This window comes from Poecilia reticulata, chromosome 10, assembly GCF_904066995.2.
Source record: "Poecilia reticulata chromosome 10, P_reticulata-male-v2, whole genome shotgun sequence".
In the NCBI taxonomy this organism is placed as follows: Eukaryota; Metazoa; Chordata; class Actinopteri; order Cyprinodontiformes; family Poeciliidae; genus Poecilia; species Poecilia reticulata.
The window spans coordinates 27,662,301-27,677,317 of record NC_088839.1 but is presented as its reverse complement, the minus strand read 5'-3'; the positions used below and the strand labels follow the sequence as shown (position 1 = coordinate 27,677,317).

The 15,017-nt window shown below is 37.6% G+C and overlaps 1 protein-coding gene across 1 annotated transcript in view; it reads left to right on the top strand.

Annotated features, from left to right (window-relative positions):
- fat2 (FAT atypical cadherin 2) overlaps positions 1-13,527 on the top strand; it is a 98,429-nt gene extending 84,902 nt beyond the window's left edge. The window contains exons 24-29 of the mRNA XM_008420846.3: positions 1,282-1,735; positions 5,572-5,725; positions 8,021-8,120; positions 8,213-8,361; positions 9,210-9,487; positions 10,747-13,527. Of these exons, the coding sequence (XP_008419068.2) occupies positions 1,282-1,735; positions 5,572-5,725; positions 8,021-8,120; positions 8,213-8,361; positions 9,210-9,487; positions 10,747-11,243 (1,632 nt within the window). The 3' untranslated portion in view covers positions 11,244-13,527. The remainder of the gene's footprint in view (positions 1-1,281; positions 1,736-5,571; positions 5,726-8,020; positions 8,121-8,212; positions 8,362-9,209; positions 9,488-10,746) is intronic.
- The last annotated feature ends 1,490 nt before the right edge of the window (positions 13,528-15,017 follow it).

The following is a 15,017-nucleotide window of genomic DNA, read 5'->3' as shown; positions in this document are numbered from 1 at the left end:
CTACGGTAAGCAGCCGCCGACTTCATTTTCCCCCGTAGAAGAAGAAGTGCGCAGTGCATGCTGGGATAGTTGTCAGAACGCTAGTTTGTTAATAAAGTTTGATAATACATTTAAAGCCAGGGGGGCGGGGGGGGGCGGGGGAAGAGAGTCAGAGACTGCAGCGGCAGCGTGTCGGTTGGTCTGTGTTACCCAGGAAGCAGTTGGGCACAATATCGCAAAACCGTGAGTGAAACAACGACTGGGGCAGCTACTATATAAAGTACTCGGGGACCAAAAATGTGGATGTGTAATAAGAGTACAGAACAAATTGGTAACCCAAACCGAAGCGTCTATTCTATGCGCCTTATAATGCGGTGTGAATTATATATGAAAAATGTTTTAAAATAGGCCATTCATTGAAGGTGCGCCTTATAATCCGGTGCACCTTATAGTGCGGAAAATACGGTAAGTAGATGTTTTTGAGATTTTTTAAAATTAGAGATGATTGCTCATTCTAATCTACTGTCATTGCTGCACATGACAAAGTTAGTAGACCTGTGTCCTGGCAGAAAGAAGGTCCTGGATGTTTATCCTGTGTGTCTTTTTGTCTTATATTGGACAGACGACATGTTGAGGGTGTGTGACGGCAGCTTTTGCCAACCATGTTGGAACTAACAATTATTACGTTTAGGACATGATTATATTTTTACAAACAGCCCGGTTGACCTGGATCTTTTCTTCTCTTAATAAATAAAATCACTGTTCAAAAATGTAATTGTATATTTACTCAAGTTATTTTTGTCTAATCTTTCCATTTGTTTCAGTTATGTGAATCATGTAAGTAAGAAATAACCTAAACAATAAACTATGTATGGGAGCACATACTTTTTAAGGCATTGCATATGAGAACAGTCCTGTAGGTTCATAAAGGAACATTTAAAGGAACCTAGGTGCAATTTACCCCCTGCAATTAACAAATTACAGAGGGTTTTTTAATTAATTCAGACAATCTGTAATGCATTAAGTCAAGTGTATTTGTATGACACATTTGAGCAACAAGTTGGTCCAAAATCCTTTACACCATAAAAAACATAACATATTTATCAATTATGAAACAGCAATGAACTTCTTTGAGTCATTCTCTGATTTAAGACATATTACATCATTAAACGACAGAAAATTAGCAGCTCTTGATAATCGAACTGTGCCTAAAACTCTGATTATCTTTATTAAATGTTATTAATTTCTGAAGCCTGAATTTTAATTATCCTATGTGTTTGTTTGTTTGTTTTACTTCCCCAGCTGGCCAAAGGGGAACTCCACTTCAGATACAGATGTGGAAACAAATCCCCCGGTACACTGCTGGTCAGATCCCATCTGGTGTCGGACGGCCGCTGGCACAGCGTCCTGCTGGAGGTCAACTCCAGCTCCCTGAAACTGACTTTCGACCAGCAGCACCCAGCTTCCATCAGCCTGGCAGAGCCGTGCCGAATGATGCACTCCCATGGCGCTTTGCTGTTTGCTCCTCTACCTCAGGACTCCGCTCAAGATTTGGGCCTGGACTCACATCATTTCACTGGCTGTCTGGAGGGCCTGGAGCTCAACAAGGAGCCAATTGTAGTGGGTGATGCAGCAGAGTTGACAGGATCAGGAATCAGGAGGGTGTACGGGGTGTATCAGTGCTGCAACAACGCAGGAGGCTGTGACAGTGAACCATGTAAGAATGGAGGCGTCTGCCAGGAGAACGCTGCTGGAGGTGAGTAAATGAACCTGGCTTTCCCTAAAATCACTTCAATGGTAAATATCACACACACAAGCTAAAAAATAGTTTTCTTGTTTGTTTGTTTTTTACCAAATATAGCTTTTTACTGATAGGAGCACAGATAAAGAATGCATAGCATGCACAACATTTTGATAATTTTGATAATTGCAAAAAGTGTGACATGCTTTTAAAAAAAACTCTCATTTTTCCAACTAAAAACACCGACTTAAACAAGTTTCTTAGATGTTTCAGTTTGTTGCCATGATTTTAGTGAGCCATGTTTAATTCCAAGTAGGTTTAAATGCAACTTGCTGAACGACATTTGAGCAGCATAATAACTCAATAAAGTAGTTATGTAAATCAGGTCAAATATATATGATTGATATCATGAGCTTTCAACATCCTCCTTTAAAATCAGTGCATTCAGTCCATTAGAGGGTAAGGATGAGCATATGAGTTTTTAATAAGATGAAGTTGACTTTAAAATAGTTGTAGCTTTATGTGTTTTAAAGATCACAGAGAGACAAAGTAGTGGAATACCTAAACAAATGTACAGAATGAGCAAATCCTGATAGGGTTTTCCATCTTTAGACCATGACAAGCAGCTGGATCATATGTCAAATCAGCAGATGGTAAAGGGGATGTTTTACTTTATGATCCATATGGTTCAGGAGGAACACTATGACTCTATCTACTCATTAAAAATAAATTAGAAACAGTTCTCAAACATCAGAAACTGGATCATGGTCAGATCGGTAATAAAGATGTCAGTACAAGAACACGCTCCGATAAGGCTGTAAATAAAAAGTATAAAATAGCCCTATCTTATTAAGTTTTGATCAAAGAGATCCCTAATTTGGAATAATTTTCAGGTCATTTTACTGCATATTTTATTCCAGTTTTTTAGACTTTGTGCAAAATGTGAAGTCAATTGCTGTGGAACACAATCCAGCAGCCATTAAATGGTTTTGCTTGGACAAGTTAGGGATGCTAAACAGTTATATAAAAGGCTGATTTGTACAGAGCTATTAAAAGAATTAGACCTTTTTGGATTTTTTAAGATTTTTGCTTTTTGATTTAAATGTTTAAGATCAGCAAGAAGAGCTAGAATAAGGTGGAAAAAAATCACTTTTCAGTCATGTCACAGCATCTTAATTGGATAGAAGGCCAGAGTTTAATGAGGCCTCTCCAATACTTGCATTCATATCTTGAAAATTATCGGGATATTTTTGGGAGATTCGGTAGTCTTTATATCCCTTTTGCAAGGAATTGCAAAAACTAATCTTAACTGAGATAAGAGAGATTTTTATTTGATTTTTTTTTTGATAAATTATTATTTGAATAATAGTAATTATTATTCAAATAATTATACAGAAGTGCTTTCTGTATTTACTCAACTTAACTTTGCTTTATATTAACATTGAAAGTAGCAACAGAAAAAGAAGTTTGTCTTGCACCTCTATATGTTGTTCCATGAGCATCAACAAATAAGCAGGAAACAAAATAACTATAAAACACAGATTCAAAAAGAGAGACTTTTATTTTTCCTGCATAGAAGTTTTATGCTTCAAACTTTTTTATCTTTTAATGTTCGTTATTTATGAAGCCTATAAAATGTGTCTTGAAAAAACAATGTAAAAGGGTTATGTGTCACATCTAAAAAAAGAAATTGCACTACAAAGGAGAATGTAATGCATAGCCCAATAACCTACAAGTCAACAATGAGCAATAGACCTGGCTGCATTCATGTAAATTGTTAAACCACCACATCTTCACTTAGGTCTGTGTTGTCAAAATAAGTTATAGTGTACAAAAAGTTCTGCAGTCAAGCAATTGTGTGAACTTTGTAGTCCTTTTGGAAGACATCCTTCATGAAAGACGGCTGTGTTTAGAGCAGTTAAGTTATTTCTTTCCAAAAGATTTCATGTTCATTTTAAGATGAATGTTAAACCCTGGGTTTTCCAGCACATGTGCAGATGTGATTCTGTAGTTTAGCAGCTGTGCAGTGTCAACAGGCAGGAAAGAGCATGGATCTTCACACAGTCAGAAATATTGTTCTATCAGCATAAGAGACTACTCCAATGTATTGCAATGTTGTGTGCAATACAACATATCTTTTTTGTGACATGTTATCACTAATTAGGCAGATTGTACTAATAAATTCAGTCTCTGAAAGGTTTCATTTCTGACAGCTTGTTTCTAGCTGCTTGATTTATTCTTTACCCAAACAGCAGCTGAGAAGCACAAGTGAACTTAACATAAAAGGATCTTTTAAAAATTATTCCAATCAGCTTCACTGTGAAATTGTAGCATTACATCAAATTTTTCTTATTCAGCTTAGATATGAAACAGAACATAAAGTTGTTACTGATGCAGGTTTCTTTGCTTTAGAAAATATATATGAACAAAAACCCTGTACAGTTGTTATCAATAATCTTCCACCCACAATGATATTTCTTTACTGAAGTTACTTTTAAAGGCTCATAACTACATTATATTTTATTGTTTTCTTTTACAATATGCAAATGGCCTCTGTGGACACTGGATGAAAGGTTACTGTTTTCTCAGGATTGTATTCATCATCGTGTCAACTCATCTTTTACTCATGCTTCAGTTACAAATGCAGAGCTGCAGTAAGAAACAGCCACTATCTTAAACTGTGTTTATTTCCCTAAAGATGCCTCTAGGTAAGGGCAATGCCATCAGACAGATGTTAAACACAACGCAGACTTCAAGGTCTGTTTTGTTTTACTGCAGCTTTCTTTGCGTAAAACAGCTGGGAAGAAAATAAAAGACAGATTAGATTGTTGTCAATGTTTTCCTGCTTCAGGCCTTTCTTAGGTCATGGTTATGAAAACAACAAAGGGACCAAGTGGCTGCTAAATACTTCAAAATGATATAATGGCAGGTAATGGGGATCATACAGTCGCCTCGCAGGAAGGTCTCCAGATAGCCTGGTGACCTGTCCATGTAGTGGCTCACTGCTCATGCAAAGATTACTGAGAAAAGTCCAGAATAGATTAACATTATGGCAGGAAATTATGAGATTTCAGCATTGTTAAATATTACATTTAACTACAGGTTAAATGTAATATTGACTACAGGTGCAATAATATGCATTCTCATCCCTTCTCTCCCACATGCTAAAGTATTAGTGCCATGAATAGTCAACAATTATTGAATTCCATGCAGTCTTTTCAATATTGATACTACATAAAGCAATGATCCGTCATTGATTTAACATTGGTGTACACTGATGAGATATAATAGTTTTAGCATGGTGGATTGTCACACCACCAGCAACATAACATTTTCTATATCACTTTTTAAACTGCTTTTTTCAGGGAAATGTCTTCCACAAAGAGAGATTTGACTCATTGGTTTTGCTGCCATTTTTACTTCAGTCAGTATTTTTGGGGCCTGAAGTTTCTATTGTGACACTGGATTTTCATAAGATTTCATGTTGTGTTTAGTTCCCCCCTTCAGTTTCTAATTATGTGTTTACTGTTTCTTTTGGTTTACCTAACTTACACAAGTTTCAAAGCATTAAAGATTTTCTTTCCAATTTTCCTCTATTTTGTGTTGATTCTTCATGTATATAAATTCCTATTAATATTTGTAATTGAGAATATTTAGAGCCCTTCATTTTAATGGCCAGTGACTTTGACGACTGTGTTTTCCCTTGTACATATCAAACACACGTCTGTGTTATCAGGCTGGATCACGTTGACCTTTGCTGTGATTAATTCCTGCCTGTTGGGGACGCTCGATGCGGCTTTGATCAGTCGCTCTTGTCTCAGTTGTCTAAGTGCATTTTATTTATTCTGCAGAGCCCCACTGCACGTGTGCAGGAATTTTCCACGGCGACCGCTGTGAGCTGGCCGTCAACCCGTGCATTTCGCAGCCGTGTACCAACGGCAGGGTGTGCATACCAAAGGCTCCAGGTTACATATGTAACTGCTCTCTGGACAACACCGAAGCAAGGTAGACACACTTGTTTCATTTTTTTATTTTTTTTTTATTTATTATTTCTCTATTTGAAAATGACAGGCTGCACAGTGGCGCAGTTGGTAGAGCTGTTGCCTTGCAGCAAGAAGGTTCTGGGTTCGATTCCTGGCCTGGGGTCTTTCTGCATGGAGTTCGCATGTTCTCCCTGTGCATGCGTGGGTTTTCTCCAGGTACTCCGGTTTCCTCCCACAGTCCAAAAACATGACTGTCAGGTTAATTGGCCTCTCCAAAATTGCCCCTAGGTGTGTGTGTTTGTCCTGTGTGTCTCTGTTTTGCCCTGCGACAGACTGGCGACCTGTCCAGGTGACCCCACCTCTCGCCCAAAACGTTAGCTTGAGAGGCACCAGCAACCCTCCCGACCCCATTAAGGGATAAGGGTGCAAGAAAATGGATGGATATTTGAAAATATTGCTTATTTGTACTGTTTTGATTTTACATAAGGGCTGGAAGATGTTTTAGAGTAAAAGCCAATCAGTCAATCCCCACTAATCATCATTAAGACATGATTATGTTTGCAACCTCTCGGGAGGAGATTAAGATTAAAACACACCAAGAAGAGACCTTGCTTTAATCTACCCTTTGTAAAACATATTACGAATATTTGCAACTCAACAAATAAACAAGAGGAGCTGAAATAATAAAACCAATTACCACCAATCCCATCACTCCCAGATGAATTGTGGTCAGAGAGCATTCACACACAAAATTGTAATTACATACTCTGAGGTAATCGCCTGGGTCCAGCAAGGCCAAGAAAATAATGAAATGGAAAAAAGCCCACAAGAACAGCTTCAAAGTTTGTATTTCAAGAAACGACGCACACGGCCTTGAATTTTTATGTGTATTCAATCGAACTTCCAAATTTTGATGAACACACAAACAGCATCCACTCATCACTAGATACTTGCATTCCTTTCACATCACCAGCAGACGTCAAGCAAAATTACTGACGCATTTGCATATTCTTTCTTTCATTAAGTCTGTCTGTGGAATTGCTTTGCTCCTCACGGTTATTGAGAGCAATCCACGTTGCAGGTAACGTTTCCACTGAACGAGTTAAAAATGACTGTGGGTTGTAATTGGGAGGGTTTTTTTGTGACTGATGTTTTTATCAAACCCGGTACATGTCATAATAAAGGTCACTCAGTTAAGTGCACAGCTGCACATGAAGATAAATTACAGACAGCAGATGACAGCAGAAGGGTCAAAAATCCTAGATTTTAACTATGTCAAAAACCCCATTTACAAACCAAATTCTCTGCAGATAAACTGAATAAATGTTTTTTTTTTTAATTAAAGAGTTTCTTAGAAACAGTTTAGTGCATCACATCAAGTAAATTTTGTATCTGGGAAATGTGTGTGTTAAACCAAGCACCAGGCTGTCTTATGCAAAATAAAATGATAGGTTTATGTAGTAAGGCGGGTAACACTCAGCAGTCAGAGTGCTGACAGTCCTTGGGGTGTATTTCTTTCCTGGACCAGGAAGATGAAGGGCTGCAGTAAAGCTTTTAGTGTCATTAGCCAAGGATAACCTTTACTCCCTGGCCAAGGTGCCAGTCTTTCTGCTGCTCTCTGCTTTAGCATTCTTCTTCAGAGCCACACTGGCCCCTGGCTGTTGGATTTAATTAAAATATTTGAACAGTTTACAGAGAAAAGACTTGGTTTTTGGCCAGAAATCTAGCAAAATACAAGAGTGTTACTACCAAGGGATTTTTTTAAGTGTTTAATTCTAAATAAATAATTCCTTATTTAAAAACAGCCTTTGGGCTATTTCTTATTAGCAAACTAACAAATTAAAATAATTCTTGGTCCATTAACTTGCCTCCTACGTTTTTAACTATACTTCACAATAGTAAAAAAAAATAGAACAGCGTTAGATATATTATTATGTTCATATTCTAAAAGAAAAAAGAAAAAACTTAATGTTGATGTGATTCAAATTTCTGCTATAAATATCCTACATAGCAAGAAAGTAAACTTGAGTTTGTCCTAATGTCTCTAACTGAATGTCATGGAGAGTCAAACTGTGAGGACTATTTAAGGATTTGTGTGTTTAGGTGATGCATAAATCATAATGTCTTTCAGCGTTGTTTCAGTCTTCTAATCTGTGGTAAATTTAAATGCTTAAATTGAATACAACTGACCCTAAAAAAGTTCAGAAGCCCTTTTATTCCACTATGTAGAACAAGTACAGTAACATTCTCCAGTCTCGTATAAGCTTGTATTCCTCTCTCTGCTTTTTACTGAATCTATCTTCTCCTCATGGTTTAGATGCCACAACGAGGTTGAGGTCTGCCAGCCTAATTCCTGTCCTGGAGCTTATGACTGTAAAGTCACCGATGGTTTGATCTACTGTGCCCCACTGCCAGTGGTCAGTTTTATGGAAACTTTACACTTTGGTACCAATTATTGTAATTTCTCCTCCTCTGTAAGTCTGACTCCTCCTCTCCCATCCTGTGTCAGGTATCTCAAGAGATTGGCTATTTGGAAATCATACAGATCTGTGCCGTTGTGCTGGGAATAGTCTTCCTGGTTGGAGTCTTTGTTTGCGTCAGGAGACGTTATGTTCAGAAGAAGAAGAGAAAACCTGTTTGTGTTCAGGACTCAAATGGGTGAGAATTATCTTTTTTTTTCTTAAAAAGGTGTGGATATATTTCATATTACACATGCTTAAATAATTTAATATAAATTTAATCAGAAAGTTGTTTCAGTAATTCAAAGTTAAAGTGAAAGTTAAACTGATTCATTGCACTGTGATATATCCCAGATGTGGTTTTTTTCGTCACTTTTGATTATTATGTCTCATAGTGGATTCCAAAATTCAGTTTTTCTGAAAGTAAATACAAATTTTACTTATGATTGTTACCAGGAAGTTTATGTTATGGGATAAATAATTATGGAGAAAACTGCAAACCTGACATTGTTCAGTAGACATTATTGACAACTTCATTTGGAACATAATCTACAAAAGGCTAAATAACCATGTGGATACTGACAGACCTTTATATCCGAGCACATTTATGGAATGTTTAGTGGAAGGAAAAAAGATGGGCATAAAAAGAAGCACATCGTTGATATGGTTGTTATGAAAAAGCCATTCAAGTGCTTTGGGGAAGTGGTGCCACAAGCTGATTCCCTGCCAACTCCTGGCAAAGCAACCCAATTAAATTAAATTAAAATACTTTATAGTAATTATTTGAGAAAATGAATTTTTGATTTCCGTTAGATGTAAACTGAAATGTTGGAAATACATCACAGTGTAAGAGTTTCACTTTTTGATTCACATTACTGAACTTTTAGGAGAGGGATGTTCCTTTTTTTCCAAGCAAAGAGAAACTAAATCATAAAAAGTTCATCAAGTGAATAATTGACCAGCGTCAAACAAATACGTGTTTAATCATCGACACAGAACTACTTGCTAACAGTGTCAAACTAAAACCACCTTTGTTCATCCCAACAGGTACTTCCAGCCCAGTCTGGCTAAGAGCCTGAAGGCAGAATGCCAAGACGTCAACTCCACCGAGATGAGCTCCCTGGTCAACGCCACCAACAACCTGGACAACCACACACCATTCAGATCCCTGAGGCCCCGCAGCCAAATTGGTTCAGCAGGAGGCGGATCCCCAAAGGCGCAGCGGCCGGTGGTGTGTAGCGTGGCCCCCAACCTTCCTGTCAGGCCGCCGTCAAGCTCCGACAATGACTCCATCAGGAAGGGCCACTGGGACATGGACTACGAAGGTGTGCAGCAGTTTGTTTTAAACATTCCTGCAGCTCAGCAGGCTTGGATGACAGGGCAACAAATCACGTTTTAACTTTAGTTATCTGGAGCAAATTCAGTCAGGGAACAAAAATCTGTAAATAAATAGAAGAAATCATGGCACAATAAAATAAAATGGTGGGTTTACTCAATGTGATCAGTATAGTATTAGAGTTCATTAACTTATACGATTAACCATTTTTCTTTTGCTAAATGCTTCATGGTAATCATGTAAACAAAAATGGTTTAATTTATTTAATGAAGAAGAGATTAAATTATTCTCTTAAAACCAAAATTTTGTTACTTTTAGTTCTTACGCAAAGTAGAATTGAATTATCTTAAGCATTTTGAATTCAATCCACAATCCTTCAAAATCAAAAATATCATTTGAAAATCTAAATCGCATCAGACCTGCAGAGGTTTGAGAGCTTTGAGCTGGTCAGTCAGGATCGCTATTTTTCAATGTGTTGAGGTAAAAAAAAAAAACAAGCCAGTGTTTTCAATTTGAGGAAAATATCGCCGTATGTTACAAGAGGTTATTTAATGGAAATAACTAAAGCTCAGCTCTCCCTTTTCTTGTTTAAAAAAAGACAATTTCAAACTTGTGCTGTTGGCAGTATATTCTGGAGGAGCGCGCTGAAACTTTTCTTTATCCCAAACTATGTTGCTCCTGGTGACGGACTTGGCCTGCAGTGACTTCTGTAAAGCCTGTCCACATCAAAAAAGACAGAAATTCATATAAAAAGCTGAAGGTGTCTATGCTGAGGTTTCCAGCTGAATTGTAATAATGTTGAAGGAAGATGAGAAGGATTCTCCAGGTGCTTTTCTTAGAAGGTTTTTTTGTTCAGCCTGCCTTTAGGTAAAACGTGGGGACTTCATGCTGAGTCCTCTTTAGACACATTCCCTCTCCCGGTTCTGCCTGTCAAAGCCAATCGTAGGAACTGTGCTTGAACAATTTAACATGCGTATTTTCACAGCCCCGATTTTGTCAAACCTATGTGGACCACATGCAATGATACAAGCCGTTTTATAGTACGAATCTATTAATGATAGTAAGTGATAATTCAAAGTGTATAAGCTTTTAATTTATGGAGTGCTTCAAACGATAATGTCTTTCTACATCTCTTTGTTCATTTTGGAGTAAGAATGTGAAACTAGAAGCAAAATAAATTTAAAAAGTGTTTCAAATAGTATTTGATTGTTTTGAGACAAATTGTGACGTTTTCCTTCTTGTCTCCAGTCTACCCAGCAGACCCGGACTATTACGGACGGCCAACAGTCCGGGAGTTCCCCCAGTTTGACATTGTGGAGGACACCTACTCCACCTCTACTGTGGACTCTCGAAGAAATTCCCGTTTTGGGGGCTTCCCATTCCCACTGGATCGCTGTGATCGTCGGGCACCGCTGCCTCCGTGTTACAGCAATCAGAACTTGGATGACTTTTTGGGTCCAGACGGTCTTCCTCTTCCCAGCTCCCAGTGCCCGAACGAGTACACTGCCATCAGCTACTATCCCACCCAGCACACGCGGAGCCTCGACAACGTCTCTTCGGGCTATAAAAGACTCAGCATGCGCTTAAGTGTGGCTATGCCATCCTACGCTGAACAGTCCAGCCCGCCGCCGGGCCCGAACCCCGCCCAGCCTCAAACACGACCCACGGGGCAAAACCACCGCGGCTATGATGGGTTGAGTATGGTGGAGAGTGATTATGGAAGCTGTGAAGAAGTCATGTTTTAGGACAAAATCTATCATTTCACGCAGAGATCTCTATCATTCCTGAAGATTATGTTGCTTCATACATGAACTACCATCACACTTCCACTTTAAGGCAGCTTTGTGTACAAGTACACATCTTGGTTGGGGGTCCACTGCAGCTGAGCTCTGATTCCTCAATCCAATCTCCTTTTCTTTCCACCCTGATGGACATCAAAGAAAGATTGCAAATGTCAGTTCAGACGTCTCTGATTCATTTGACTTCAACAGACAATGTTGTCTTCCCATGTCAGACTAGATTGAGGTAGTCCAAAGCTGCTCAATTACCTCTTTGGAAGTAGTTCAGCAGAAGTTCATCTTTTAACTCAAGAAAAACTGCTGAGCGCCATCCCTAGAAAATATGAACAGTGTTGCTGACTTGATCCTGCACTCTTTGGAAATAAAAAGGAGATAAAGTACCACTGTTTTTTAACCAGCAGGAGAGACTCTGCCTCAACAGAAAAGACTGTTTGAAAATGATATGTCGCTAAATATCAAGCATTTCATCACATCTGTGATACGACAGCCACTCTGTACAAAACTGATTCGTTAATGCCTGCTCCCTGTCCTGCACTGAACAAGTAAATCATGTGATACTTTAATCATAGGTGAATTTATGCTTCTGGTCATTTCCCAAATCGCAGGGATACAAATAAAACAACTTTAAATGTGTTAAATAAGACATTCAGAACTTGAAATGCAGGATGAGCATTTCAGTGTTTGTTTTCTCATATATTGTTCACATCCTTCCGATGGGGGCTGGATCCTCATTTAAACGAGTGATTTGGTGATGTTATTTGTGATGTCGTATTTCTAAATGTGTTCCACTGTCGGGACGATTCGGTAGCTTTAGTGTCTGAACATTTCCTCCTGGATTTTAATGAGATTTCGGTTCAAAGTTTTGGATTACCCACTGCTCAGCAATGTTTCTACCCTGGATGTTACGGGAACGCTTAATGTGGAAGTTTTGCAGCAGCAAAGAAATGCCTGGTCAGCCATTTTTAATGTTGGAAAATACAACACTCTGATTAATGAAATTCCTGTTTCGGTCAAAAACTACTTTTGCTGCATACAGCACATTTTTTAAGTAGACATGTAAAGTTAATGTTACTAGCAGCAAACTTTTAATTTTTCAGTTTTTCTTTTTTTTTTATTGCAACATTTAATATTTCATCCAAATTGCAATAACATGAACTGATTGTTCTAAAATAAAACCTCCAACCTACCGTTAAAAACCTTTACATATTTTTAAAAAGTTATAGCCATTTCAAAAGAGACAAATTTGAAGTCATTTCAGTGACTGAAAAAATAAAATGCTCCCCTTAGCTAAAAACTGCTCTATTGTAAATGACTCACAGTTATTGTCTGCCCACTTCTGCTGTTATTCTGAAGAACTCTCTTCATGAAGTGTAATAAATACGCACAGCTAACTTCTATTGTTTCTTCACAAAGGAAAGCTTCTTGCATAACATACAAGTAGGCAGTAAGTTTTAAGAAAATACGCACATAAAAGAGGAAGATATTCAAGTTAATGAATATTTAATCTTAGAGCTGATTCTATCAAATCTGTGCACGATAACTGATGATATCCCATCAATGTTTCTGAGCTTTAACTGGAATTTCACTTTGTTTCCAAATGTAGGATTCAACAAGGGTAATCTGATGGATTCTTGGGTAATTTCTTCTTTGTAAAATGTTAGGCTAATCAAAATGCATGTGTTAAAATTAACTGACTTTTATTGTATTGAACAGCTGAATAAAATTCTACAGGCTTCTAACTTGCTGTTATAGACGTCGCTATAGACATTGCTATGAATTTTAAACACAAGGAAGAACTTGATCTTGTTACAGAGCCAAAACACTCATTTATGCACATTTCAGGTACCAAATTTTGAATCATTATTCTCTTCTCCTCTAACAGTCGGTTTTCTACCACATGAATTTCCAGTCCTGTTCACATGGTCACACTGGATGATGTGCATCCTATTTTTCACTGGTAGTTTAGTTGAATAAATTCAGTCAAGAGCAACTAACTAAGCAACTATTGACGTGTACATTTAATACAAATTTTGTGTTGTTATGCAGGAAGCAAATTGCTTGAATGTGTGTTACATGTGTTCTTTTTTAATTCATTTACAAAGTTTATTTTTGTATTAATGTGGGCATCCCCATGTTTCTGTTATTTCTCTGTGAGAGATTTTATTAAAATGTGCTTTACTTCTTTTTTGTTTCCAAAGGTGAATAAAAAGACAACTTCTAGAAACTACGATATCAACTTCAAGTTGTTTTTAATCCCACAAAATGGAAGTTAGGAAGAATTTTTTGAAACTATGCTCCAATACTTAAAACAGAGCAAAACAAAGCCAGTCTAAAATGTAAGTCTTTCAAGCTAAATATCAGTACTCGCCACAAACTTAGCCAACAACAATATGTCGGCTCTGGAACTAGATTAAAAGTCATCCATGAATTTATTAATGCTGACCAAAAGCAAATATAGCTTGGAGTCTTAATTGGTTTAGTTTCTCTCTGGTTTATTTTTTCATCAAAGGCCATTCCAGCAGACATGATTGTGATATTAATCTTAAGACAACAAAGAACAATTTCTGCTCATTTATTTCTTTGTTAGAAACAAATTCGGCAATCCGAGTGCCTCCTCCCTGGTTAATTTAATCACTTATGAATCTTGCAGGAGGTGGATGTTAATTTCTAATTTCAACAAAAAATACTCACCTGAGGAATAATAATACATTCACATTAGTCTTGTATTTCTGTGAAACTGAAGATCATTCAATTGTTATTTCATTTCATATTCTTTTAATTATTCAATGTAAACATTGTTTTTGATTTGGACATATTGGAAGGGAAAAATCAACACTTAGAATGCAAACTTTATGCAAATATATGGTCTGAAGCAGCTCTTCATCACATTCAGCAAATAAAGAGAGTTCTGGAGGTTTGCAGGGAATAATAACCGCACACACAGGCATAGTTTGTGTTTACTAACTAAATAATTAAGCATTACTTAAATATGTTAATAAATGTCACTTGAAGATTTGCTGCAAAAATCTTAAGAACAATATTTAAACACCACAACGCTGCAAACTAAGTCCATTTAAAAACAGCATCTCACCAAAGTGCTTCACAAATTACACCAACAATTATAAAATATCAAACATAATAAAACTGTTTTGAAAATAAATCAAACACAGAGGAGTTAAGATTTCAAAGAGCTACATAGCGTCTCATATTGAATCAGTTAAAAGCCAGGGGAAGAAGATGCGTTTTTAAAAGACATTTAAATGACTTTGTGCTCTGAGCCGTACTGAAATGAGAGGTGAGCCGTTCCACAGTCTGGGCCGTGAGAGCAAAGGCTCGATCACCTCCACGCTTTAACTTTGATCTCAGTACATGAAGGAGAAACTTCCTGTTTGACCAGTGTGCTCTCAACAGGTGATTGGATCTTGAGGAGATCTTGCACTTTATTATAAAGATTCCAGTTTTTATAAAGCTGCAACCACAGTGAAAACCCTTAAAAACACCTGTGAGCCTGCACAGCTGTCTGCCGGTCGGGTGGTGAAGTCAGAGAAGGATGGAGATGAAGCGGCGAAACAACATGGCATTTTTCCTGCCGTTGTGTTTCTGCTATGATTGGCATCATGTGGTTTACAAACTACTACTGTAATTGAGGATTTCACACTATACACACTCAGATATAACATAGGCATGCTATCTAATATAATTTGCTGGGCTGAAAGCTGC